At 44.2% G+C, this 26,709-nt stretch overlaps 3 protein-coding genes across 30 annotated transcripts; 1 reads left to right on the top strand and 2 right to left on the bottom strand.

Moving 5' to 3' along the window:
* Positions 1 to 1,208: 1,208 nt before the first annotated feature.
* igsf5b (immunoglobulin superfamily, member 5b) lies at positions 1,209 to 11,582 on the bottom strand. Of its 2 annotated transcripts, none has more exons than XM_062473720.1 (9): positions 11,427 to 11,582; positions 11,031 to 11,121; positions 9,342 to 9,650; positions 5,494 to 5,787; positions 4,877 to 5,008; positions 3,196 to 3,220; positions 2,529 to 2,617; positions 2,149 to 2,216; positions 1,209 to 1,582 (listed from the first exon to the last, which is right to left on the bottom strand). In XM_062473720.1, exons 2-9 carry the CDS (start codon positions 11,080 to 11,082, stop codon positions 1,472 to 1,474), a joined length of 1,080 nt encoding a protein of 359 aa, XP_062329704.1. In that variant the 5' UTR covers positions 11,083 to 11,121; positions 11,427 to 11,582; the 3' UTR covers positions 1,209 to 1,471. The 2 variants fall into 2 exon arrangements, with proteins under 2 accessions (XP_062329704.1, XP_062329705.1); XM_062473721.1 differs by having other exon boundaries at positions 11,031 to 11,106.
* Positions 11,583 to 12,180: 598 nt separating this feature from the next.
* sh3bgr (SH3 domain binding glutamate-rich protein) lies at positions 12,181 to 22,439 on the bottom strand. Of its 25 annotated transcripts, none has more exons than XM_062473771.1 (13): positions 22,257 to 22,439; positions 21,594 to 21,779; positions 21,412 to 21,492; positions 20,943 to 21,020; positions 19,413 to 19,739; positions 18,834 to 18,863; positions 18,719 to 18,745; positions 17,669 to 17,695; positions 16,792 to 16,815; positions 16,349 to 16,375; positions 14,320 to 14,349; positions 13,928 to 13,987; positions 12,181 to 13,009 (listed from the first exon to the last, which is right to left on the bottom strand). In XM_062473771.1, exons 1-12 carry the CDS (start codon positions 22,299 to 22,301, stop codon positions 13,967 to 13,969), a joined length of 903 nt encoding a protein of 300 aa, XP_062329755.1. In that variant the 5' UTR covers positions 22,302 to 22,439; the 3' UTR covers positions 12,181 to 13,009; positions 13,928 to 13,966. The 25 variants fall into 25 exon arrangements, with proteins under 25 accessions (XP_062329755.1, XP_062329756.1, XP_062329758.1 ...); XM_062473772.1 differs by having other exon boundaries at positions 18,834 to 18,860; XM_062473774.1 differs by lacking the exon at positions 14,320 to 14,349 and having other exon boundaries at positions 22,257 to 22,438.
* Positions 22,409 to 26,596, top strand: LOC134029590 (lebercilin-like protein). Of its 3 annotated transcripts, none has more exons than XM_062473769.1 (9): positions 22,409 to 22,929; positions 23,192 to 23,478; positions 23,609 to 23,880; positions 24,211 to 24,453; positions 24,658 to 24,795; positions 25,036 to 25,105; positions 25,213 to 25,346; positions 25,521 to 25,608; positions 25,913 to 26,596. In XM_062473769.1, the coding sequence occupies exons 1-9, from the start codon at positions 22,802 to 22,804 to the stop codon at positions 26,506 to 26,508; spliced, it is 1,956 nt and encodes a 651-aa protein (XP_062329753.1). In that variant the 5' UTR covers positions 22,409 to 22,801; the 3' UTR covers positions 26,509 to 26,596. The 3 variants fall into 3 exon arrangements, with proteins under 3 accessions (XP_062329753.1, XP_062329752.1, XP_062329754.1); XM_062473768.1 differs by having other exon boundaries at positions 25,521 to 25,614; XM_062473770.1 differs by having other exon boundaries at positions 22,410 to 22,910; positions 25,521 to 25,614.
* Positions 26,597 to 26,709: the final 113 nt, after the last annotated feature.

Here is a 26,709-nt window from a genome sequence, read left to right as displayed (position 1 = left end):
TCACCATTGTCCTTCAAACGGCCTTCATTTGTACATTCTGGTACAGGAATGTAGCAATATCACAGATGCATTGCCAAGCATCATTAAATGTCACCAGATGGTGGTCGTACTGTACACTGTTAACATCCTCTCCAGGATTTAGTGGCTGTTGAAGCCATTGTCTCCCCAGTTAAGAAAATGATGATGAGGATCAAGAATTAGGGGTTGAGACACTCTCCCTTTGCATGATCATTTTGTTAAAGAAGGACCTATGAAGCAGATACGGCACCTTTCTGTGGACAAAAAAAAGTTATTGTTGTTGGTGAAAAACCTTGCCTAGATTAAACGTTTCTGATTCTCGTTCCTGCTCATGTGAGTTGTGAGGAACGTTAGCTGACCTGGGGCTGCCAAGGCGTCTGGTTACTCCTGTGCTTGGCTTTAATGTTGGGTTTGAGCTCAGAAAGACTGATATGAAAAGCATAACGACTGACTGGGCATTTTTGAACGTGGGTCTTCAGCCAGCATGATAGTGTTGCATTTACCTTATCATTCCCGTGGTATCCTAATGGTCAAATCATGTTTAATAGAGACATCAAAGCTACCTTCTGAAGTCCATGTCTGAGTAGGCAAAGATGGCTGTTGTCATTTTCTGATGTATTTTCTGACCCTTGGGGATCTTTGTAGAACATAATATTATACATTATTGATGTTCCCATGATTAATTCATGACGTTATGGAAGAAATCCTCTCATAATAGGGAGTGATAAACAAATGACGTTATTGCAGTGTTGTAGACAGAGTCAAGCAAGAACAGTCACATTTTTACGTTGACAACTTTGATGTACTATATCTCTTTTACAGGATGAGATCCCCTTAAATGTTGGGAGTCTACCACAGGCAACACACACCTGGAAAATGTCACCTGCTTTGTCCCTCTCAATAGTCTGCATGTCAGATTCCACAAAATGAAATCAAGCCAACCATTATGAAGATGGTGAGTTAAGCATGTGCGTAACTGCTAACAAGAGGATTAAAACAGCGATTGTCTTACATATCCACATCAACAATGATCGCATGAGTCAGTGGGTTTAAAGATATTGGGTTTCTTAATTCCATGTTTCCATGTATGGAAACTGATGAGTGCTTCTTTCCAAAATTTGTAATATATAACATTCCGTAGAATATGTCAAACAGTGGTTGCTGATTTTAGTATACAATATCAGTGCATATGAATGTAAAAAAAGATATTGTTGCTGTGGAAATACAAAAATTGTGTAAAGAAGTTACTGATTTACACCAATTTATAATAAAAACATATCTGATTTAAAGTGTTAAATATAGTGTACATAGTCACTGTAAGTTTACATTAATCAACAAAAAATACAAAAAAGGATAAAACATGGCCAGACATATCTTCTTGACAAAGATAATGATGAAAAAGGATAAAAACGGTACGATACATCTTAACCATAACCATCTCATAACTCTACAATCACACCGTGGTGACTCTTCGGATGTTCGTCGCCTCCTCTCCCTCCAAGCTGACGTGGGCCAAACCAGGACTGTGCTCTGAGAAGGCACTGGAGGACACCACATCAGGGACCTGCCAAACCATCAACAGAAGGCTCTTCATACATTTTCTCAAATCAGATCAACTTCAAAATACCCCTCTCGTCAACCCTAGATGTTAGGATACACCTATTGGTATGTGTCCAATGGGATCAATATGTCAATCGATTACAACAGGGTCACCTTAAGCCATCCCTAAGGGAGCTTCTTCAAAGTCCTCTTACCTTAAGTATTGATAGACTACAAATTGGACATTCTTTACATTAAGTAGTGGTCACCTTGTATATCCAAGAGGTGACATTTTGCACTTTGTTTTCTGGGGTATTAGCCTAATATCATGTCATTCAGTTTACAAGCCTTTTAGATTGATCTGTTTGAATTGTTGTCATATGTCACCAGCCTACTATCAGTTGTATAGATGAATATTATTTATATTTCTATATCCCTGATAGTGTGTGGCTCTGTGGCCCCCATTCTCTCCCTCTCTTTACACTACTCTTTCTGCACCTCTCTCTTTACACTACCTTTCTATTTATAGTTCGATTCTCCTCTCCTTTCTCTCACTGTACCTCTTTCCCCTCTCTATATTTTTCTTGTTACCTTGTGAGTGCCAGACTGAAAGTCTGTTTGGCTGTGAGCATCCACGTGAAGGTCATGGTGGCCGATGTCTGTCGAGAGAAAAACAGGACTTTACCTGACCTGACATCCCCTCTGACCATTTCTCCTGCACTCAGGAAGGTGTTATATTAGCTTGAACATGGTACATGTCATTACATCACACTGGATTACCAAAAACCATTGTATTCGGTCATGGATTTAGACACATTTAAGTTTTGTTCATTTATTTAATTCCCCACAGTGTAAAAAAAGATTAAATGTGGCAAAATGTCATATTTGAATGATTTCTAGAATTCACCGGTGACTAACTGTAGGAAATAACATTGTTTAATGAGTAGGCTGTGTCTACGTCACAGGCTCACCTGTGAGGACCTCTGCGGCATATCCCAGGTTGACCTTTCCCCCTGTCACCTCAGCAGCCGAGCTCCTTCTGCTCTCTGATTCGTCTATCCTGAGGGAACCCACAGGAGCAACGCAATGGAAAAGATAACCTTAAGATAGTGTGCATCCACCTTGTCGGAAGCAGGGGGTTTTGTGATCAACAGCGTACAAAACAAACAATTCCCAGTGCACAGCAGGCTTGGTGAAAAGCTCTTTGTAAATGAATAATTATCATTATTCGAACAATTTCATTAACCTCTGCTTACATTTAATCTTTAATAAGTACAGAAACAACACAAATACATTGCCAGCCTCAAAATATCCGTATATTAGATTAAAAACAGTGCTTTGTATACAGTTTAATTACATTTTCAAATTCCCTTATTCAAGCATGGCATTTGCTCCAGCAAAGAACTAATGAAATATCTTAATCCATGGGACGTTACTGTGATAGCTCCTTATTTAATAATGTTTCTGTTCATGATTTAATGGATGGCTAGTCCCATCCACCTAAATACTCAAGGATGATAATGGATCTTCATTTGTCATCTTGTTCTAATTATGACATTCCATGGTGTTTCATAGTTGTACACCTCCATGAAGAAAGTTAGATGTGAGTGTTACTGTAGTAAGGTCGAAGAGAGTTACCTTGCTGCTTCAGCTTGACCCGACTCTGAAAGACAAAAACGAATCCCAGTGTCCTTACATCACACTGAGCATGCATTCATTTCATCACTCTCACTGAGAGTCCTGATCGAGCCGGGCAGCTGGGAAATACCCTGGTACTTATCCAAGTAGTTTCCAACCAGCACATACACCGTAGCCCACGGTAACATTTGACTTGTGGAGCCCGAAACTAAGATGGCTGTTAATAAATCTCATCTCACATCCTCATTGCTTTCTTTCCCAAAGGTCCTGGCTTAAGCCAAAGAAAATAGTCAGACAATAGTACAGATGGTCCTCGCCCCTGGCCAACTCTAAACCGGCCCTTTTCCGGTTGGAGTAATTGCCACAGTTTTTATTTTTGTTAAACCCCACACTGTCCAAAGTCATTAAGGTGACTATTCTTAATCCTTATTCTCCCCACTGTAATTGCAATGCTTCCGTGACTTTGCTAAACGGAGAGTCATATTGACTTGGAGCCCTGCCATTTGGTTCAATATGAAACCTCCTGATTATGTTGATTTGACCCAAGGTGTTGAAGGGAATCTGTACAAGCAAAAGCAGCCTCGATCGATGACAGTGAAGAGGTACTATGGCAGACTATAGGATGACTAGTGTTGCAGAAGAGAAGGGCACACCTGCCTTTAAGATAATCCCAGCGCTCCAAATCATGGCCCTGATTTGCACTGGTCCCAAATCAGTCACAGGGATTACAGGAAGTCGAACGTATAACTAAGGGGCACTTTTTGTTATCGCACACAAACAGGCCACCTTCTCCTAGTCACCACCCAAACAACATCCCCTCAGAGATGGTTCTCCAGAAACTTAAAAAAAAAACATTTCTGTCTCGCTCTTTCTCATCCTCACTCTCCCTCTGTTTCTCTCTCTCTTTCTCTCTCTCTCTCTCTCTAGCTCTCTCTCTCTCTAGCTCTCTCTCTCTGTCTCTCTTTTGCTCTCTCTCTCTCTCTTTAACTCTGACTGAATCCTCTGTCTCTTTTTCTTGCCCTGTCTCCCACTTTTTCTCAGTCTATCATCCCCAAAGGCACTAGAGCACCACATCCACTTTAATTTGCTGACTGGTAAACCAGTAAGACATTAATCCTAAGGGTAGAAAGGTGACAGGAATTGGGGTCATTCCAGAAAACTGTCTGGCGATGACTTAGCTTTAACCTTAAGAATCTGACTTGAGCATTTAAGACAACTCTCTCTTTGGAGAGTTTGGTATTTCTGAAGCAGCATCATATGACATCATCAATTTGCTATTATAATACATTACACAAAACAAAACGAGTAACTGAAATAAATGTATTTATCTTGTTGGACTAGGGCTGCCTGTTCTTTCCCTGGCCACCAGGGGGTGTTGTGTACAGCTCACCTCTCCTTGACACCTGTCTCTCTCTGTACGGGGGACGTTCTCCACGGCTTTTACAGACAGGTGGGAGAGGTCAGGCGCAGAGCAAGCACTTCACACACAACTCAAGCTTTCTGCTGACAACTGGAGTTGTGAACCCCGGTGCCCTTGCCTGAGCGCCAGCGCGTGGGCATTGCCAAGTCACAACGTGTGACCGTGCTACTTCTTCATTATACTTTAATTGTTCCCGGGAAGGCACTCGGCGGTCAGGCATTTTTCAGCGGGCGCTATAGGAGGAGGAGAAAAGGTGCTTACTCGCTCTTCTCGTCCGTCTGTAACAGAGGACAATGCAGAGGCTGAGGAGCAGGAACAGGAGCATGGCGGACGATGAGATCGCTACTGCAACGAGGGCCGTGCGGTCCTTCTCTTCCACAAGCACTTCTGCAACTGCAAGCAAAAAATATATTAATATATTTTGTAAGTTGCGGCCTGATGAAAAAAGAAACGGAAGGCACCGTACCGTATTTCAAGTTAGTGATGTTTTTGTGAGTGTAGCCTTGGTAATGGGTTTTATTGTTATTGTTAAAGGTAGACTATTGAATAATTTTTCAATACTAATCAGATGAAATGCACAGAAGAAATCCGACGACATTTGATCGTGGAGGATGTCTTAAGAGACAAGGACCACCTTTTATAAAAGAACTCTTTATGTTCGTAGTAGGTTTTATCAAACTGGAGACCTGGCATTCCACAACAGAGTAAACAGATCAGCAAGAGGAAGAGAGCAAAATCAAAAGTGTGCCCCATACAGTACGTGTTAGTGTGTATGTACGTGGCTGTGTGTTTAGTTGTGTATGGCTGTGTGTTTAGTTGTGTATGGCTGTGTGTGTGTGGCTGTGTGTGTTTCTGCATGCGTGTGCGTGGGTTCTTACAAACAGTCAAGCGGACACGGCTGGCCAGGGGCGCTGGAAGGGCCGACACAGAGGCCAGACACTCCACGTGAGACGTCTCCAGCGCCTGCATGCTGAGGGCACTGGTCCGGTTATAGAGCCCCTCGGCTGCAACTCCAGCGCTGACGTTGTACTGACCCTCATCCACCTTCCTGCTGTTCACCTGCCATGTCAGGCTGGGCTCTGGGTACCATCCGGTAGCCTGGCACTCGAAGACTACCCGCTGCCCCCTCACCGCCGACACGTTGCCCCCCGTGATGCCCATGGTGCCCGGCTCTAGAACGACAAGGGGGTAGAAGTTGAGTATTCAGAATCAGCATCTTTGACTGTTCTTTTCCAATGTTCAACCCCTATGGGGAGGGTGAGGAGGGAACATGGAATGGAGGAGATTTCATGGAGATGTTTGTTTTTTTCCTTCTTCGCTGAGCCACACGTGTGCTAGCCAAATCCATCCTCAGACAAACGCTTCTTCCCCTCCCCAGCGATCTGCTCTCTTATGGAGGGTTTTTTCTTCCCTGAATGATCGATCTCGTCTCTCTCCGCCTCAATTGGCTGGCGTCTCTCTTTCTACCCATCCTGCACGGCAACCGTCCGCCAAGCCACTTAGGCCTCGATAGATCTCATATGTGAAGTCTAATGTCTGGCAGGGAGAACGGCAGAGGGGTGCAACAGACGATTGTTATAGACAGACAGATAATTACTCAAGCTCTGTGGCGCTTTGTCTCAATGAGTTACGTGTCCATGTTGATTTAGCGTCCGAGCTTCGGATCTCCCATTCCCATCTGTTTCTCCTACTCCTGCCTTTCTGTTTGACTGGGTGTCGTATACTCTGATGGAGCTTGGATTTGGTTTGGCCTTCCCGTCAAAGGCAAAACCAGGACGCAATGTCGGAACCTGCTGGTGAGTCTCATTTCCCTAAACTGACACAGAACTCCCAAAAAACGAATCCAGTGGGTAGACGTACGGGAGAAAGAATCAGGAGAGATCTGTCCCCACCCCCTCTCCCACAATGTCAACCTAAGTGATCCTTGAAATCACGTTTTTCTTTTTAAATATTCGATTTTGTGAATCATTGTAACAGTTGCAATCTTTGTGGGGCTGCCTGGTCGGGCACAGAGCCTGGCTTAATTCCGGTGATTTTTAAATAGGACCCTCAGGGAGGAAATTTCCACTCTGATGCCGGCATTTAATCTAGAAGAAGTATGGTTCCCTTCTGCTCAGATGAGCAGTTTAGTATGCCACTGTCTACAACATCAACTGTGTGTGTGTGTGTGTGTGTGTGTATGTTTGTGTGTGCTTCAGACTGTGTGTGAGTGTGTGTTTGTCTGAGTGTGATTAAGAGCAAGAGGCAGAGGGAGACCAGAGAAAGTGAAAGTGTGTGTGTGTGTGCGCTTCATCAAAATGAACAACGCAGTGTGCCTCTGTAGCCTTTAACCACAGGCATGTCCACTCCATTCTGATTTACATCAAAGTGGCTTCATCATCAGCTTCAGCCCCTATTGCAGATTCTGCTCCGATTCAGCAGCCTATAATACAGCCATATTGATTTGTTTACGTGCGAGTGTGTGGGTGTTTGGGTGCTCCACTGCACATGCATACATGTACAGATTTGTGTGTGCATGTGTGTGGGGGTGTTTGTGTGTGTGTGCACGCTCCTACTGTATGTGTGTGCTCTGTGTGTATTTCCATTCAGATTCATATTGGACAATTAGAGTGGAGGAACGAGGAGAGAGCAGAGGGCGGGCATCTGGTCTAGATTTGTGGCTCCCCTCCAATGGTATATTTGGACAAACGGGTCAGAAATCACAAGCAGAGTTGCTGACTGTTAACTGGAAACGCCAAGATGCACGATTAATTTCCGAGGTTCTGTCAAGACTGAGAGATCCTCTGCACCAACACTGTAGAGCTTGATCCAGCATACACTATTGTTAATGGGTACATATGTCAGCAAGGATTTGTGGCCACGGCGATAAAGGAGGCCCCTCCCTGTAATATATTGGATGCGATGGTTCATTGCGCTGCTCCCAGAGAGCGACTTTGCACAGGTTTTAGCTGAGTCCTCAGTTTGTAGGAAGGGCCAAATTAGCTGAATAATACCAGGGAATGGAGAACTGCTGAATATGACTAGGCAATGGGGATATTTTTTCAGCATTAGTCCTCATGGATTTAGTTTCATGTCGTCAATAGGGTTATTGTTGATCTGCACACCCTAATTTTTGTTCAGTAGGTGTAGTGATACTATAGGTAACCCAAAAAGTAACCCAATCTCCTAATTTGCCCTCCTTGCCATTGTGGTCTAACAATGTCATTATTATTCCTTTCAACAGGCAAACAGCTCTCCTTTGAGACAGCAACTTTAGCCAAACTGCAGAGGCCTATTCATGGTTATGCAGACATGACATTTCAACACTAATCCCCCTGTACCTGAATGCCCTGCAGAGACACGCCCAGTAGTTACCACACCAGTCCAAGTTGTACGGTTCCTTCAAAGACCTCGTGAAATATGTCCTGTCCTCAGCGTAAAGAAAAAACGAGTTGGGATGAAGACCGATAGAAATGCTACGTCGTCATTTAGCGGGAGGATTCTTGTGCTCATTCCGTTGTCGTGACAAAGCAGCGGGCATGCCAAGAAAGATGGACGACAGCGAAGGTTGCAGCAGGTGAAGGGGGGAGGGCCAACTCTGCCAGGGTCCCCTGAGCACCGCTGGGGCGAGGGCCACACCCTAACCCTAACCCCTCGGCTGGTGTATTTATAACTGGCCGATCCATACCCCTTCCGCGTGCCTCTGAAGCTGCATCAACCATGTCACTAGGCCCGCCAGGGCTGCACTCCTCCACGGAGACAGAGCCAAATGAATTCTCCCCACTGATATACACCTGGGTCGATAGGCCATAACTAAATCAGCTGCTTTAGATCAAGTCTGGGGGATAACTGCTCGAAGCATAAAAACAAATGAAAACAAAGGCAGGCAATTAACAGATGCAGGCTCAGGGCAAATACGGGATGTTTATATGCTCGTGTTCTATAAATGTTAGAGAGGAGATGGCCTTAGTGTGTGGGTGGTAATGCGCCAGTATCAAAGATGAGGAATTACTTTTATTTACTTGTGGTTTCCCTCTTTTTACCCTGCAAGAGTCCTGGTCAAGGTCAAATGAACTGTCTGCATTGTCAGAACTGTTGTTTGCAAGACGAGTTTCCAATTGCTTTCAGTGCATTTGTGTGTGTGTGTGCACGTCGGGGTGTATGTCTGTGTGCGTTACTGCGTGTGTGTACATGGTGAACACATGAAACACTATGTGTATGTGTGCGTTACTGCGTGTGTGTACATGGTGAACACATGAAACACTATGTGTATGTGTGCGTTACTGCGTGTGTGTACATGGTGAACACATGAAACACTATGTGTATGTGTGCGTTACTGCGTGTGTGTACATGGTGAACACATGAAACACTATGTGTATGTGTGCGTTACTGCGTGTGTGTACATGGTGAACACATGAAACACTATGTGTATGTGTGCGTTACTGCGTGTGTGTACATGGTGAACACATGAAACACTATGTGTATGTGTGAGTGTGTGCCTGCGTGTGAGGTTTGCCGTGTGCTTTTTGTGTATGTGTGTGTGTGTGTATTTCCTTTGGTGTGTGTATGCGTGTGGGAGTGCACGAGAGAATCCTTGAGAAAAGGGAGAAACATCACTTTGCACCTTGCCTTTGAAATCTTTTTTGTGTCTCTCTTCCCCTTTTGTCTCTCGGCCATGGTCCATCAGCCAGTCAGCTCAAGGAAACCTCAAGGGCAGCCAGTAAGAGAAGCACACACAAGCACCCACCTTGTACAATCAGAGTGGCTGCTTCTTTCCCGATTTCTGGGAGCTCACAGGTCAGCAGCCCCTGGTGGTTGCGCTCGGATCTCTCCAGAACCATCTCCCACCTGGACGTTCGTCCCACGGAGAGATTCTTTGCAGTCACGCTGGGCTTTTTGGACAGGATGCCGTACTTAGCAGAGATGGTCAACACGGTGGCGTTGTGAACGGACCACAACATGACCTCCCAGTCCTCGTTAGTGCTGCAGGTGAACTGGGCCTGGTCCCCCCGTAGAGACGTTAGTGTTCTGGGTTCGAGGTGCATTACAAGCTCCACTGTTGACAGCACACACACACAATATACGCACAACACACAAACATACACACAAACATATAGGGGATGGGAACTGTTGAATTTGACCTCATGCGATAAACATCAATATCAAAATGTCCTATGGACCAAATGGGGCCATGTTGATTGTATGTTAAGCAGTAGCAGCCATAAAGGTTTAGTCATCCCCAAGTTTGTAATAAACCAAGTGATCAAGTCTTCTGAAAAGGACTCCAGAAGACGTCATTTTGCAAGATAAACGCATCTAATCTAGATTTGCCCTGCAAAGAAGAAGCTGTGTACAAATCTCAGAAAGGCTCAGACAGAAGGGATCTAAAAGGACCCATACTTGGGAGCCAGACCCAATTTGAGGCGATAGAGGAGGAGTTTGAGAGGGATGAAGAGACGAGGGAGAAAGAGAATGTTAAAGTTACAGCAGTCCAAAGAGGGAGAGAAGGGGTCATGTGGGTAGTTGATATATAAAAAGACGAGACAGGAAGAGAGAAAGTGACTTCATCTGTACCGAGTCATCCAAATAGGAAGCATAGTTTGGGCTGGGGAACGGGATTCAGGGTGGCGGGATTTAAGGAGTACAAGACTGGGAGTGTACAGACGACAACTGGGAGGAGGCTGCACTGCGGGCCTGGGGCCTGGAGGGGGAAACAGTCCACCCACCGCCCAAAGGATCCGCTTGATTGTGTATCCCCAGAGACTACGTTGCAATTGACTGAATAGACTGAGAATCAGCAACGAAAAGAATATCCATAACCTACTGTGAGGCACCGCAGTTTCTCCTCGCCTTCATCAAAATCCTTCCCCTATTGAATTTCTTTGTTGCTTCGAAACTTCATTCCATTGATAGATGAAGGAGAAAAGCGGTGAATATTAATGGGACGGGCGGTAATTTTTGAATATGAAATAGTAGGCTTAAGCCTGTGTAATCTTGGTGATATATAACTTGTTTGTGAACCACTAACTATGTTGGTGTACACACCTTGCGTGTGTGGACCAGTGTCATAAATGATGCACCAGTTAAGAAATTAGGTCTAAGAAATATGTAGGCTTTGGCCATCTAATACAGCTCCATTCTTTCGAATCAGGGAATTAAGAAATAAACGTCGTTTGTGACCTAATTTGCGAGGTGAACAATTGACTCTCACATCCCAGGCTATAGCTCAGTAGCAAGAAAAAAAAGCCGGCCATTTTGAGAAAATTAATTATGCTGAGCAGAGAGATCATTATGCGGTCTAATTAGTGCGTCTGTGGGTTTGATATCAAGGGTGTAGTGATCATGCACATAATGGCATTAGATATATAGGCATATTAGCAGTCTAACCTAAATGATTTTCCATTCTGGTTAGGCAATGTCTGCAGGAACCTCTCACCTTGAGTCGTGTATGTCAAAAGCAAGATCATGAGATTGTCCATCGTTGCCATGGAACTGTCAAGCCATTGCCGATGCTGACGTTGTAGATTCTATGTGTATTGAATCAAAGTGTTTTAGGGAATGAATTGTGATTGCATACTTTCAAGTCATTCAACAACACACATGACAACAAACTGTGTTTAACATGTCCTGTAAAACAAGAAAACAATCGACTTGAATCTGAACATTGTTAGTCCATGTAAAATCCGAAGCAAGAACACTTGTGTGACATTCTGAACACCAGATTGGGAAACTGAACAGACCAATTTGAACAATGCGGAAGAATACAGCAAACACTGACAATAGGAGGTTTGTCATTGAAACTTCATTTCAGGATTTCATGTATCTCACTTACCAGAGTGTGATTTCTCAAAGAAATGTCCAGGTGCTGCACTAGTGGCTCTGTAAGTAACGGTCTGGACGATGCTGGTATCTCCTCATGTTTGGTTTGGAGCTTTGACCAGTCTGTTAAACATTACCAGACTAAAGGGAACTTTGCTCTTTCCATCCAAAGAAAGGCATCTGTTGTAGAAAATACCTCGCACACACTAGGAACAATACCACAGAAACTCCCCACATTACACAGGGGACTTTGTTGACCCCTCTGGAGAAGAATGAATGTGAGCAGACAAGGATGACGTGTGTGTTTGGAGATAAGGATCAGAGGTATTTTAGACCTCTGAATCGAGAGTCCATCATCAATTGTGGACCAAGATTGAGAATAAATAAACTCACATTTAAGTTCCAGCTCTTACAATTCGATTGCTGTGTTTAACTAGGGTGTCTAACCGAACCTATAGCTTTCCAAGGCACAGAAATCTCCCAAATATCGCCTCTCAAACTATTTGACTTTGCTATCCATTTTGCCGTATGTGTGTAGATGTATTGTGTTCTTAGTCTCCTTGATGTCTTTGTTTAACAGGAAACATCACTTTATGAAACAGCCATAGGGCTTCCCCTTTACCTTAACATGTTTCTATCTCCAGGGATACCAGCATTACGATCTCCATCCTGTTGACTTCAACTTGCACTACCCAGCCCTTAAATTGCCCATGCATCTATAAATAAACACAATAGAAAAGCAGAACATGGAACACAATACATCTTCATCGGTTGTTCAAACCACTCTACTTTATTGGCATATTCTTTATACATCGATGGGTATTATGAGTCATTCATTCGTTTCCTTCTACATTCAACAAAGTGCATAGGTCCGTGGACAGTGTAGTAGTAGTCGTACACAGAAGCTAACAGTCATTAGGTATATAATGGATGGCATGTTGCATGGAGATCATGGTATGGAGCAAGTATGTTGCATTCATACATGTAGATAGAACATTTACATTGTGTCAGATGCATTGATATGTAGGTTTCAGTCAGAAAGAAAAAGTCCGTCAGATAGGCCGCTGAGTCAAGGAAATTGACTTGTTTCACTTCATTATGTGCCTTTTGTGAGAAAATCGCAATGATCTGTTCACTGAAATACTGACAGATCAGACCAATTCCTAAAGACTTCTCATCCTGTACAAACTGGTATAAAATGGCCATTTCCAATTTGAAAACATATAGATGTATGTCTGAAATCTGTCACATCATGCCTTTATGTACAATAAGAAACAAAGAGAGTTTCGAACAAATAATTGCTACAACTAAAGATTACGCTCGCTTTTTTTGAATGGAAGCTACTGTATTTCGAAAACAACCAGTGCTATACATGTTATGAACAGTAGTAAACATTGTTCTCTAATGTCCTAACCGCCAAATGCTAAATATAAAAATTCGGCGAACATTGCAGTCCTGAAGAGGAGGGATGGGGGAGAGGGATGTGTGTCGTGTGGGTGGGCCGTTCAGCATTAGATCTCCAGCGGGCGGTGAGTGTGCGTTCCGGGCGCTGACGGGTAGAGGGACGGGGCAGTCGCAGGGTCTGGGAGGGCCAAGCTGAGAAGACAAGACAGAGAGGTCACAGCAGCCCGTCTCCCTAGGGCCGGTGAGCGCTCAGCTTCCCACCGGCGCGGTGCCCGTGTCGCCCACGCCACCCTCGGTGCCCCGCTCTCTCTGGTGGCTCATCTGCAGCTCGCGCTTAGTAGCTTTGGCTAACGTGGCGTGACAGGAGTTTGAAGGGCTGGCGGGGGTTGGGGGGGTTGGTGGTAAGGGGGAAGCCAAACCCCTACTCTCCCATCTCCTTAACCCCAAAATCTCCTGCGGCGAGCCGAGCCAACCCGTTGACACGAGCGGGGAGAAGCGGAGTGTGGCTTTGAAGATTATGATGATTATTATTTCCTTTATCGCTGCCGCAGGACAAGACAAGGCAAATTCAAGAGATATCATTATTGTGAATGACTGTTGGATCCCTCAGGCGTTCTGTGCTAGCTCAAGCTGTTTAGAAGGGGGAGATTCACAACAGCGCTGGTTATATAGACCAAAGGAGCCCTTGCCTTTCTCTGGCAGGATACTGATGAAAACACAGTGGCGGTTTCACAGTTGGCCTTGCCACCCCACCACAGGGGCCCTGTGAGGTTAGCTGGATTTAGGCCACAGACTGGGGCAAGGATCCTAGACAGGTTAATACCTTGGTGCACCTGAGACACTAAATAATAAATCGTCTTGTTGATGAGGGCTGTTTTGAGGATTGCACACTGGACACCAGGGTCATGGGGTCACTGGCAAATAAACACATCATACTGTGTACACTCAATGTTTATAATTCATTTAGCCACACACAACTCAGAGTCCAATGCAAAATGGCTTGATTTAGCTATGCTCGCTTTCGGTGCATATCAAAGGTCCACACATTAGCTTATACCACCCCCTGGTGGAAATTAGACAAACTACAACAAATCATCAGCAGTGTTCTACCTGGGCAGCAACACATGGCATCCTTAGTCTCTCTCCAGGTTACTCCTCTTCCCCCTCTTCCTGCAAACAGGAAAACAGAGTAAGTACAACGTCAACACAAAGCGGACTAATCTTACAGGGACCCATCGGTCACCCTTCCTCTCTGAAAACCGCCACCAGTGCCCTGCCTCATTGCTTTTGGATAAGAAAACTAGCTTGCGGCGTGAAACTGGTGGATATTCATGTAAAAAAAGCCATCATTAGGAACCAAGACACAGATTCATCAGTGATTCTGGCAGCAGGGGTTCAGATTCAATCCCACCAACGGAACAAGAGTCTTTGCAGGCAGGTGTAGCAAAGGCAGCTGTTCCACACGTGACAGACAGTGTTTACTGTGTCGCAGTTTCTACTACCTCTGCTTCTGCCGCCTCGTCTTCTTCCTCCTTGGAAACGGCGGAAAGAGATAGAAAGAAGGCGTTTTGCAAAGTCAGAGGCACAGCAGCATAGGGGGAGAAGGGAACAGTTAGCGGATGAAGCGCTGGTAGGCTAAAGGGTCCAAAAATCGACACCATTAAAACTACCGGTCTATCCAGGGAATCAAGGTGAGCAACAAGCAGAGATGGACACGTCTCTCCTACAACGGGGTCAAGGGAAATAGCCGGTGTAGCGAACCATCTTCCCCTTGCTAACTAGATCAGCGCTGTGGAGGTCTTTCAGACAAGGCCTCTCTGGGATGGTATCATGTGGCACGAAAGTGCAAGGTACTGCATACTTTCTCCATGTCATAAGACCATGTCCACGGAACATGTATCTACTTGGCATGGCACATTGCTACTGCTGTATCAAGTCTACAGCCTATACCCTGCAGGTTGAGTAAGATAACTTAACGCGTGTATTGCAGCCTTATTAATAAATAAGTACATGTTGATTTGGTGAGTAGTTGCTCCTGAAAACTTGTCGCAACAACCATTACAAAAACGATTTTGAGGCCAGACAGCTCACTGGGTGACAGGTGTTGGTAACACTATCCCTCATTTTGTGTGCTAGACCTTATCCAAAATCTCAAGACTCCCCCGTTCAAAACAAGACCATGTCCATAACCATGGCTTTCTATACATCCCAGATGCCAACAAAAAAATAAAGGCAGTGTGGTTTCTGACTAACATCGTGCTCACATAACCATCTATATGTGGCTGACTAATATACTTATTCACACGTGGGCACATTTTCGCACCAAACAATGCATTCCACCTGCTCCTGACCACTCCAAATAATAAAAACGATTGAGCGGCAAGTCCCTTGGGAAGATTTGGCACGATGCAAGCAGAAAAAAGTTAAGGCCACCACCTAAACAGACCACAACTAAATCTACCGGGACACATTTCAACCACTTCAGATCATACAGGGTCTTATCAAAATTACAAAAGACCCTATGAAACGCCATACCACAGGAATAAGAAGGGTAGAAAACGTCATGTCTGCACACTGCATCTGAACGCAGTCATGGCATGCTTAAGATCCATTGACTCCACGTCAGGGGTCACAACATGCAGTGAGGCTGGAAGTACAGCAGGTACCTCTGATGCTTGGGCCTCTTCTTCATCCTAAGGGATGGGTGTTATATCAAGTTTGAGGGTTTCAATGTCAAGGAGGGAACCTAAGGTTTAAAATGGGCCCTCGTTTTACGAGAAACAGCCTGTTGCTAACAGGGAGGACACGAGGAGAGGTGGAGGAAGCCTTGTGTTCATGAACGAGATCTACCTGCAGACTGGATCGAGTGCTCCGCAGTGAACATTGGTCATGCTGTGCATGTTGTAACTTAGAAATTGATAGAACAAACCCATGCAGCACACGGAGGAAGAGAGAGACTTTGAGAAGTAGGAAACTACCTCACTGACTGGCTCTTCTTGCTCCTGCAAGGAAGGTAGAACAAGAAGTGCAAGGGAAAGGGTGAAAGGGAGAACGGGAGAGAGGAAATGCTGAGGAATAGCGGCGAAGCGTGTGAGAGTAGCAGGGCAAGCAGTGGCTGATTGGAATGTTCAAGTGTGTGTGCGCGTACGTTTGTGTGCACCTGAGTGTGTTTGTGCAAGAGAGAGAGATAGCACTTGAGTGTCAAAAATATTTTCCAGTATGACCAACCAGTGCTCGTGTTTTTAATCGCTGTGATGACTTAACAATCCCAGCAGGCTGTGTATCCAACTGTGGAAATGGGATATTTCTCTTTACATGAGTAGCAACATATGCTGAAGGCCTACCAACAGCTAACCTTGGAGTAGATAAGGTCTGTAAAATCAACCTAAAACTAGTGAAGGGTAAAATTGAAGAAGTAAATCAGAGAAAACTGTGGCAAATGGTGGAAGCAAGAAAGGCAAAAACAGATTGAAAAAGAGAAAAGGAGAGAAGGAAGGCGAGGGAAGTTCAAAGAAATTCACATCAATCTACCTCAAGCTGCAGCAGCTCTTCTTCCTCCTAGAAAGGATAACAGATTGAGTGTCAGAAGTGTGGATGGTGGGGTTGGGAGGGCACCAGAAGCATGCGCTAGTCGGGTGTTTCAAATGGGATCTACGGGGGGGGGGGGGGGGGGGGGGTCAAATCAGGCTGGAGAGAAACCGCTACAAGACTAGGGAGAAACGAGGAAGAGGACGTTAAAAGAAGAGGGGATAGAGGAAGAAAAAGAAGGGATGGAGAGGAGGTCTGAAAGGGGGGGGAGGTGAACGAAAGTCTACGGATCAGGGGTCAGCAGAGCAGAAGGAAAGACCCAGGTTTCCATCAACGCCAAAAAAAAAGCCTCTTCTGATCTCCGTCCAAATATCAAAAACAAATCCACACAGCTGGTGACTAAAGGGAACAACTGATGAAATTCACGGCAGTGGACGCCCAGTTACCTCCGACACCACATCCTCTTCCTCCTACAGGGAGACCAAACCAAGAGATGCACACAAGTATGTAGGGTGTGGAAGAAATCTACTGTTGTAGCTCGAAAAACACTTATCCCACCCACCGTCATGCAAAAATAAAAGTGAGAGACACTTTGAAAAAACATTAATTACATTAATGTTAAACTACATTAATTTTAAATACCAAACATGCCTATTTCTACTGGAACAACCAAGCCTATGGTGAACTGTTAAAACAGACAAACTAAACTATGCCAGTGGTTTCAAGCTATAGGTAAAAGGCATTATTCATTTTCACTTCCACTTATTTCACCAAATAATTAGTTACTGTAGATACAGTATCTCTATATAAGTAGTTGTAGTTGTGTTTGAAGTTAAATCTGTAAGATGTTGGCAATCAATCAAATAGTAAAGTTCTCATGAATGCCTGCTTTCTGGTATATAGACCACCTATGATCTTTTGTATGAAAGGCATGCATACACAGTTTGTTTGAAAGATTCAAAGGAAATACATGGGTTAAAATAGAAAACCTTCCACAAGGGACCTGCGAGGAAGTGAGGGAGGGGAAGCAAACGTGATCAAGTCAGGTGTGAACGTCAGGTGACCTACAGATGAAGAAGGGGTCAGGGGTCAAGGCATTCTACAGCTATGAGAATCTACAACAGAGGAACATTTTAGAGGTTAGTTGTCTGGACGTCGGACAGAAAACACACTCACTGGGATGCAAACAAAGCTACGTCAAAACTGAACACCCGAAACCCTCGGCACAGAAATGGAGACTATTCTATGAATATGGAATGAGTTATCAATATTGAATTGCTACAGCTAACGAACATGAAACACCATTCAGAAATAGATCTATACCTCAGAGACCGGCTGATCGTCTTCTCCCTAAAACAACGGATAGTAAAGATTAGCTTGGGAGTGACTGGGCTAAGTCTCACCAGGTTATGGAAACTAAACAGAGGAAAGAGATGAACTGTCTTTAGTTATGATGCAATAATAAAACAAAATAGTGTGTTACTTTACATTTACATCCTTCGCACATATGTAATTTATGGGAATGTAAATGTGTACTGATAAGCTTGTTAAAATTTTACAAAAGATTATTTTAATGTATATAATGGAATGTATATGTTTAGAATCAGAGTTATAGTACAGGTCCTGGGTCCAGGAAGGTTCAAAACTTTGAGGACACCTTTTGTTTTACACTTGACCCACTTAGTTTTCCTTTCCTATGTTGTTCTTGTCGCTTGCCTGTCTCACTTTCTATTAATTACAGGCATTCTCTTTTGAGTCAGACCCCACCATAACATTGGTAAGAGGAGAAATGTCATATGTGACCTTTTCACATCAGCCCCGACGTTCTAAGATCAAATATCCTCCATAGCCTTGACAATAGATACCTCTTTGAAAACCTTTTTTTTGGTAACGATTCTTAATATAGCTTTCACTTTGCAATAAATGCCATCATCGATTGATTAATTAAGCTGAGGGTGAGTTATGAAAACTTAGCAAAGCGTAGGTAGTGTTAGTAGTGTAGGTGTGTTATTAAGCACCTAGTATTTGTTGTAATAATGTCTTATTACAGAGGCTGACAGACATAGCTGGGCATGGGTGGCATGATCGCATAGTACACTGAAACAGTGACTACGGCCAGGAAGATTTAGACCCATCATATGGATGTGTAGTTTACAGGCTCAAATTCATCTTAACATACTGAAATGATTGAGTAGATATACCTAATAACATCATTAGAAATAAGTAAAGAGAAGCCATGTGTCAGGTCTGTTATCCAGGCCTTGCTTAGTGGTGCACCATGCAGTTGAGGCCAGTGACGCTATTGTTGTTGTTATTTATAATTATGTCCTTCATATTAGGCATGACTTCTGTGAACACAGTGTCCCATGTTACCTTTGCCTCTTCATCCTCTGCTTCTTCCTGTTTAACATGAGAGAGAACACAGTGAAACAAGATTCCATGAATGCGATTTGGAATACAAGTTATCCTGGTCTAGTTTTTCTTTTACCTCAGCCTCTTCCTCCTCTACACGGGCCTTCTGATAAAAAATAAATACAAAAGGGCAGAAAGGATTGTATCAGAAACAGCAGAATGCCAGTCCACTCGACAGACACAACGACATGAACAAACCGCCGAGCAGACACAACATGTCGGATGTTCAAGGACCTCTATCTACACACTGACACACACACTTTTCTACCACCGACAGTCAATGCGATGGACATGAGGTGCAATGTAAAGGGCATCAAGACCAGTGGAAGTCACAATGTCACCAGGAAAACACAGATGCTGCAAATAGGGATTATGTCAATGAAAAGGAAACAAATCAAAACCAGTTAACATGTGCACAAGGAACAACAAGGAAGTGGTTACGGTCCAACAGGAAAATACATCTATACAGGATGAATAAAAACACAATGTCAGAAGGAACAGTTACGAGAGGGTTAGTACTATGGTTCTCAGGTTTGACAAGAGTACTGGAGAGGGACAAAACCTTGGTTTAGGGGGATAAGGACAACATTAATGGACTGAGGAGGAGCTAGACGGGAAGACACAGAAGAGAATGGGATTCTGGGTAGCCATTTACAGTGTCTTCTGACGCTTCCTCTGTGTCTTCGGCTGATTCCTCGGCCTCCTCGTCTTCTGCCGCCTCGTCTTCTGCCGCCTCGTCTTCTGCCGCCTCGTCTTCTGCCGCCTCGTCTTCTGCCGCCCCGTCTTCTGCCGTCTCGTCTTCTGCCGCCCCGTCTTCTGCTGTCTCGTCTTCTGCCGCCTTGCCTTCTGCCTCCTCAGCAGCCTTCTCTTCAGCGCCTCCACTCTCCTCCACTTCACCTCCCTCCTCTGATAGTATCTCTTCTGTTACCTCCTCCTCTCCATGTACTCCTCCGTTACACTCCTCTGCCGGAATTTCTTTTTTCTGGAGTGAAAAAAACAACTTGCCATGAAGGAAGTAAAACATGATTATTATTATTTATTTATATTGTGGTCCAATAATGATGCTGCAGCTGTCAGTGGCACACATCAAACACCACGCGTGGGGAAGCTCCACTGCAGGAGACTCATGTTCAAAGACATCAGGAGGACCAGAGAGATATAAATAAATGAACCCAATATGGTAAGAAAGGGGTGAGTAGCAGCATCTGTATTTATGTATATGCACACACACACACACACACACACACTGTGAATGGAGACAAGATTGGATTGATGGATGCTTTAGAATGGTGCCACACGACGCCTCGTTGCCAAGAGCCTGAACTGGTCTAAATCAGTCTGGTCAACAATGCCAATAAAGCATAGTTATTTAAACTCTGCAACCTGAATGATAAATTAAAGTCCCTGTTCTCTGGTTAACAGCTGAAACAGGGTCCAGTTCATATATATATATAGATCACGTTCTGACAAAAACAAAAATGTAATTTCTTATCTAAAACTCGTATCTAACCTTAACCCGTATTTTAAAAAGGCTATTTGTAAGCAACGACTGATCTGAATTCTTGTAGTCATTACTTTAAGTTCAGTGTTGCAGCAGGAAGCAGTAAAAATACTGTGTATTGCAGTAATCAAAGGCTAATAGCATTATAGAGCTATATATACATACTATGTATACTATAGTATACATACACACATGTGTACATATTCATTAACTATTTGAAGTGGTTACAGTATGTTTTTACAGCATGATGGTGAAACTTGACTGATATGCAGGATCCTTGGAGAAAATATGTTGAAGAAAAACAGCATGCATCTGTTAAATTTTACACGACAAAATGATTACTTTAAGTCTTACATTATTGTGCCAAAATGGAAAGGGACACACCTGTCTGAGTATCATTAACTCCACATACTATACAAGAAACATGAAAATATGGTTTTAGCTCTCAACCAAATGGCACATTAGGAAGAATTATAGATGGCTACATTACCAACCCTCACTCCTACATGCACAAAATATAAACTCTGATTTGTCCATGTAAGTGCAGATTACTCAGAACCATGACAAAGGAGTGACGGGAGTTAACTGGAAAAGATGGGCATGATTATGGTCAAATAGGGGTAAAAGAGTTATAGTCAAAAAGACAATGAGTGAGAGGAGGGGGAAGGGAAAAGAAGAATTTACGAGTGTGTCATCATCAGGGTGCTCCTCTGCATCATTCCCATTCTCAACGATAAGAGCCTTTTCAGCCTGTAGGGCTTCCTGTCCAGTGTACCAAGAAAACAGTTAAGTTCAACATGTATGAAAAGGCTATAGACCAGGGCTATCCTCAGCTAGGCTATTCGTCACATCATATCCCTTACAGACAATTAGCCTCTCACTAACCCAGAACAGGAATATGATATAGGGAGTGTGCAATGAGCCATGGTTTGACCTACTCAAGTCAATTGAGCATAAAAGACCCAGAGCACAATACAAGGCTGAGATCTGCAGCAAAACTAACAATACTGTAGCAATCCAAACACAACCGGAAGAGGATTAGATCAAAACTGCCAGACAGGTTAGTGAAACATGGTTTTGAAAGGAAGAATACATTTTTATAGTTGTGAGTCTGTTTTATGTTTTGTTTTGTTTAAATGAAGAGAAGTCTAACCTTGGACCCTGGAGGAGGAGGCAGGCCCAGGAAGGCATACACCTGGTTGTCTTCTTTGGCATCGAAGAACGTCTCATAATCCTGTAGATAATATAGCAATTTGCATTCTTAGCTGCATTTATCTCATTGAATGCATAGGATCTCCACCATTTTTACCCAATGGTACATTTCCCAAGGCTCACCCCACAGTAGCCGGCTTCATTGAAGATCTGAGGGGGCAGTGGAATCCCATTGCTGGGCTTTTTCTCCTCAGGAACGTTCTCCCTCATCCACATGCGGTTCTCCTCATTGCAGGCAATGTCCATCTGAGAATATTCCACCTTGAGGGCTTCCAGGAACCCTACTACATCCTGCTGCTTCTTCTTGATCTAAAAGATGGCCATGAATGAGCGTGACTCATTTACTTTTTGCGTACACACATTGTGATAACCTTTGAGCGTGTATGAGCCAAACTTAGTTTGACAACATTTTCTCAACCATTTAAATGCAACCCCTATTCTTTTAGGGTGTTTTATAGTCAACAAGATCATCTGCAAGGGTCCATGAAGATAGGCTATACCCTTTCCAACTGTTGCAGGTTTGGAATGTGATCTCAGCGACTTACGAGATATATAAGGAAACTAGGGTAGCGCTACTCGGCACAGAATGGTCGAGAAATATTTAAAGTTCAGTAGCCTATCCCTCTCAATAAAAGATAACTTAAGTAGGCCTATACACTAACTAAAATAATATGACTCTAAACATTGTAGCCTACCAAGCGCGGGCTAGCCTTCAATAAAAGATCTGCGAAAAACAGCAAACTTCCCCTTGCAAGTAGATAGGCCCTACACGAAATAAAAGCTTACCGCTGTCGATCCAGATGAAGATGCGAGGAAAACTTTAATAACCATTTTGCAACAAAGTATTCTACTAAATCTAAAAAGGTTTTTAAAGACACAAGCAGACTGCCCTAATATTAGAGCGCACCCAGCACATTACACACACAGTCACCACTAAGGTTATTTTTGTCCCCTAACTCTCCATCCTTGCAGGATTGGTTGGGCCCCGATTGTACGGGTGCAGCACTGGCAGGGTGATTGGCAACTTCAGCTGTCTGTCGACATGGGGACCATGAATATAGTTTGCGGCTACATGCAAAGTGCTTATATGGACAGAAATAGCCACTGACCAACAGACACTCCAATGAAACCATAATGGAGCGTAGTTTGAATAGCGTTTAGCTTATTGGCATTTGTTGGAGAACAAACTGTTAATCTTATTGTTCAAGCTCAACAAAGGTACAAAAAGTATTTTTGAATTGATAGATAATGGATTTGACAATCATAGTAATTAGAACGAAGCCATTTGTAATCGAGCAGCCCAGATACAACATTTCCCAAGGTTCCATTTTATGACGAACAAATCGATTGTCTCTAAGGCAACCAAAATACTTTTCCAGCGTAACGAAAAAGTTCATAAATTACACCAGTTAGTGAGTACAAAAAATCAACGGAATGCAAGTGAGTACAAAACGAAGAAGTATGTCGCTATATTTATTTGGTTATTTGTGATTAATCGTTTCGATTGCATATAGACTGCGCTTTTAATACGCTGGTTATCTGTACTGTATCAATCAATTTCGCCAAACCTTGCTGGTACTGTAGCCTAGCTAGCTAACACTGTAGCCTACTGTACTACCAATAGTGCTGACAACTTAGATGTCGTCGGGACGTAAATTGCATTCATGTAACTTATATCATCCAAAGTAACAAGTTTTGGTTTTGCATGTGCTTTCTTGTAGAAAGGCAGAGGGCAGATTCCCCTTTGAGGTCGCACTAGCCATGTCTGTGAGACGCCTCAGCAAAGTTCAGCAGGAGGAGGCTCAATGTAAAGAGGGTGCTGGGGATGCAGATTCATGCAACAACTCCACCTCAGACCGATGCAGCCCTTTAAGATCCAGCCAGGAGTATAGCAGCAGGGAGGGCTCTGAGGGCTCTCTATCCCAGTGTGAATATGAAGACTATGAAGACAAGACTGTGACCCCTTCAACACTCAAGAAGAAAGGTTTAAAGACATCAAAGCCTCAAAGTATGAAATGTTGACTTTTGGGTATTAGCTTAACATTTGAGAACCGTAGGTTGATGGTTCATGATGTTTCTACCTCTATCATTAGGTAGTATCCAAAGACCATGAATATCTGAATGTTATTTTCCCTTAGCACAAAACAAGAGAGGACAGCATTTCTTCAAGCGGACTCACAAAGCCAGCCGCAAAGCCCCGATGTTTCCTCCAATCAAGCCTCAGGATGGTCTAAAGCAGCGAATCAGGTCAGCCCATACGCACCGCATCAAGGAGCTGACCAACCAGGTGTGGGCACTGCAGCAGCAGCTTGCTGGGGCCGCCACCGAGAACAGACTGCTGAGACAGCTCCAGGGTCGCCACACAGCCGCACTGCAGCGCTTCCAGGACGCTCAGAGTGACCTGCCACAGGTTTGTCGTTCTGAGGTTCTTATACTCTATTCACTCAGTGCAAACAAGGTCAAACAGAGAGAACGTTCAGAACATTCACTGGTAAATACAGACAGAACACTCCCAAACCACGCTATAACAAGAAGAAAGGGTATTTGGAACATGAGGAGAACATAGGCCTAAAGGACAAAATAGAATAAACGTGGGGGGGGGGAGATGACATCAAGTTACGCACACTTACTCATTTAGCAGACTGGTTATCCGAAGCAACGCACTTGTCCACATTCTCTGACAGTTATGCGTGGGACACATTCAACTTGAACCCCCCCTCCCCTCCCCCCCCCCCCCCAGGTTCTCCAGAACCACAGCTGCGAGACACGCTCCCTGCAGGAGCTGCTCCGCAAGGCCCGCATGCGCCGCAACAGCTTCGCCCGGCGCCTGAGGGCCACGGAGGACGAGCTGCTGCGCACCGGGGACGCCCTGCGGCGCCTGCGGCTGCTCAGCCAGGACCAGAGCCTGGGGGAGAGGAACGAGCTGACCCAAAGGCTGGCCCTGGCCACCGCAGACCTGGAGGGGAAGACCAGGAGGATGCAGGTACCGACAGGCTCTCGCGTGATCGGTCCGATGGAGAGGTCACCACTGTGCCCCGCTGTGGAGGAAAACGGCTGTTGTTGCAACAACCCTCTTGTTCATTATACTGCCGTGATGCTGATTCTGTGACAAAATGGCAGTCCACAATTTATGGTTCATTTGGAATTAATTGATCATACAGAGAACATTTATTGATTTGTTGTTCAGGACTTGGAGAGGAATCTTGAGCTGAGCCATGCCTCGTTCAATCGCCAAATTGCGTCTGAAATGAGGAAGACCAATGAGGCACGACAGCTGTCTGAATATCTTAAAGAGCAGATCTGTCAGTTGACCCAAAAGATAAAGGTAGGTTGGTTCAAGTATACAGCTGTTCAATGATCATCAGCATAGATGGCCTTGCTTCTGTAGTGTTGGTTGTGAGAGGGAGTAGGAATTATTGAACATGCAGTACAGCAGAAGGACACTAGAGGGAGTCAAATACTGCAATGGTGTTACAATATTTGGATTGTTGTGTTATCAGAGAGAATAAAACAGCCAATATTAACATTTAAGGTGTTGTACCCCTATTTTACCTTTAAAAAATAGGAAAGGGAAAGAGAATTGGAGATCAACAATATCTACTCGCACAGGTTTCCAAAAGGCTTGAACGGAAAATGTATGCTGTCGTCATTACCTTCATTTATAATCCGTAACAATATGGTAATCTACATCACTTGTGACCCAGATTGGACTGTTTTCACTGTATGTTTGTTATTGTTGTAGGTTTGAAAGAATCCAAGTTGGTTCAGACTGACGCCGTGTCTGCTCTCCCGATCGAGGCGCCTGCTTATCCACTGGAGTTAGAATATCCCAACACAGACCCACAGCTGGAGAAGCACACCAGTTTGGTCAACTGGGTACGGAACCCAGCTTCCATCACACGCTGTTTTCAAATTGTTCAGGGAATTAGTTTGTGAGAGCCATTTAGTTGATAGGCTCATGGGAAGGTGAATTCTCAAATGTAAAGTGTTCTCACAGATAAGTACTGATTTACTGAATTGAAGAAGCTGATATATGGTTGTTTGTTTCAGACACCATTAGCCATTGACCACACAGTGCCCGAGGAGGAAGTGGCAGAGAAGTCAGGGGAGGATGAATGGCCTCAGGACAATAAAGAGGGTTCTGGTCAGCATTCTCATACTCTGAAATCAACATCCTCTGAAATGCAAACATTTTTTCTCTCTATTAATGGAAATATTGTTACAAACTAAATCCAAGAGAGTATTGTAATGTTTTGGCAACTAACCATAGGGTTTCTTTTCTGGTGTGAAACTGGTCTTTTTGATTATATGCAGACAACATAGTAAACATCTAATATTCCCAGAAAACATTTGATTTATCAAATATTTATAGTTATTTCAGTCATGGAATACCATAAAAGCACATGTGCCTCATTGTAACTCCTCAAATGTTTCCACTGAAGATGAGCCTGAGGATGGCCTTTCTAGCGAAGATGGTTGCCCACGTGAAGATGGCTACCTTGCAGTGGAAGAGGCAACCTCCACCCAGGATCTGGAGAGAGAGCAACCCAAGCCAAGCGACAACCAAGTCCATTTCACCCTGGAGCACTTTCTACAAACCGAAAACCTCCCCAACAAGGACCTCAAGTCCCCCTCGAGGATCAGGCGCCACTACACGTTCAAGGAGACCACCCTTAACCTCCACAGTGGGAAGCCAGCCTACAGCACCCACACACCCAGTCTGAGGAGGAGCCCCCCGCAGGTCATCAAGAGCCAGGCGAGGGTTGACAACCTGGGGTCCGGGGCATACGAGCCCTCCTTCGTCACCCTGCCGACTGGGACTGGGCTGAGGCGGGTCAGCCCCCAGACGGAGGAGGTGGGGCTCCACAGTAAGAAGAGCAGCCTGATGAAAGAGCTCTTTGGACCAGGACAGATCACTGATTTGCTACCGGTGCAAAGGGGCAGATCCAGGGGTCAAGGTTCTGGCCTGGACAGGCTGTCCACCTACCACACGGGTGAGCCTCATCTCACTTGGCAGAGAGACCAACACCATCTATGACTGACTTGGTGAATGTACAAGACCTCATATATTTTGATAACTTCATTGCTGAATGTCTGAAATAAATTAGCTATAACTAAGCACACTATGGAATAGACTGGGCCTACTCTGTGCAACACATAATGGTGTACAGTCATGAATGACTGTGTTTAATTATGTAAATTGGGTTATGTAACAGTCTGTCTTCATAGAAATGACTTA

This window comes from Osmerus eperlanus, chromosome 11 (assembly GCF_963692335.1).
Source record: "Osmerus eperlanus chromosome 11, fOsmEpe2.1, whole genome shotgun sequence".
Taxonomy (NCBI): domain Eukaryota; kingdom Metazoa; phylum Chordata; class Actinopteri; order Osmeriformes; family Osmeridae; genus Osmerus; species Osmerus eperlanus.
This window is presented reverse-complemented; position numbering and strand designations above follow the sequence as displayed.

Excerpts from the sequence above, each read along its gene's own strand:
- LOC134029590 (XM_062473768.1), top strand. The coding sequence starts at position 22,802 with ATGACGAACAAATCGATTGTCTCTAAGGCAACCAAAATACTTTTCCAG. Across the intron at positions 24,454-24,657 it reads GGAAGACCAGGAGGATGCAG|GACTTGGAGAGGAATCTTGA; the intron begins GTACCGACAGGC and ends TTTGTTGTTCAG. Across the intron at positions 25,615-25,912 it reads GGACAATAAAGAGGGTTCTG|ATGAGCCTGAGGATGGCCTT; the intron begins GTCAGCATTCTC and ends TTTCCACTGAAG.
- igsf5b (XM_062473720.1), bottom strand. The coding sequence starts at position 11,082 with ATGGCAACGATGGACAATCTCATGATCTTGCTTTTGACATACACGACT. Across the intron at positions 5,009-5,493 it reads CCGTGTCCGCTTGACTGTTT|TTGCAGAAGTGCTTGTGGAA; the intron begins GTAAGAACCCAC and ends TTTTGCTTGCAG. Across the intron at positions 3,221-4,876 it reads CAGACGGACGAGAAGAGCGA|AGTCGGGTCAAGCTGAAGCA; the intron begins GTAAGCACCTTT and ends TTTGTCTTTCAG.
- sh3bgr (XM_062473771.1), bottom strand. The coding sequence starts at position 22,301 with ATGGTTATTAAAGTTTTCCTCGCATCTTCATCTGGATCGACAGCG. Across the intron at positions 19,740-20,942 it reads ACCCTGATGATGACACACTC|AAAAAAGAAATTCCGGCAGA; the intron begins GTAAATTCTTCT and ends TTTTCACTCCAG. Across the intron at positions 13,988-14,319 it reads ACGAGGCGGCAGAAGCAGAG|GAAGAGGGGGAAGAGGAGTA; the intron begins GTAGTAGAAACT and ends TCCTGTTTGCAG.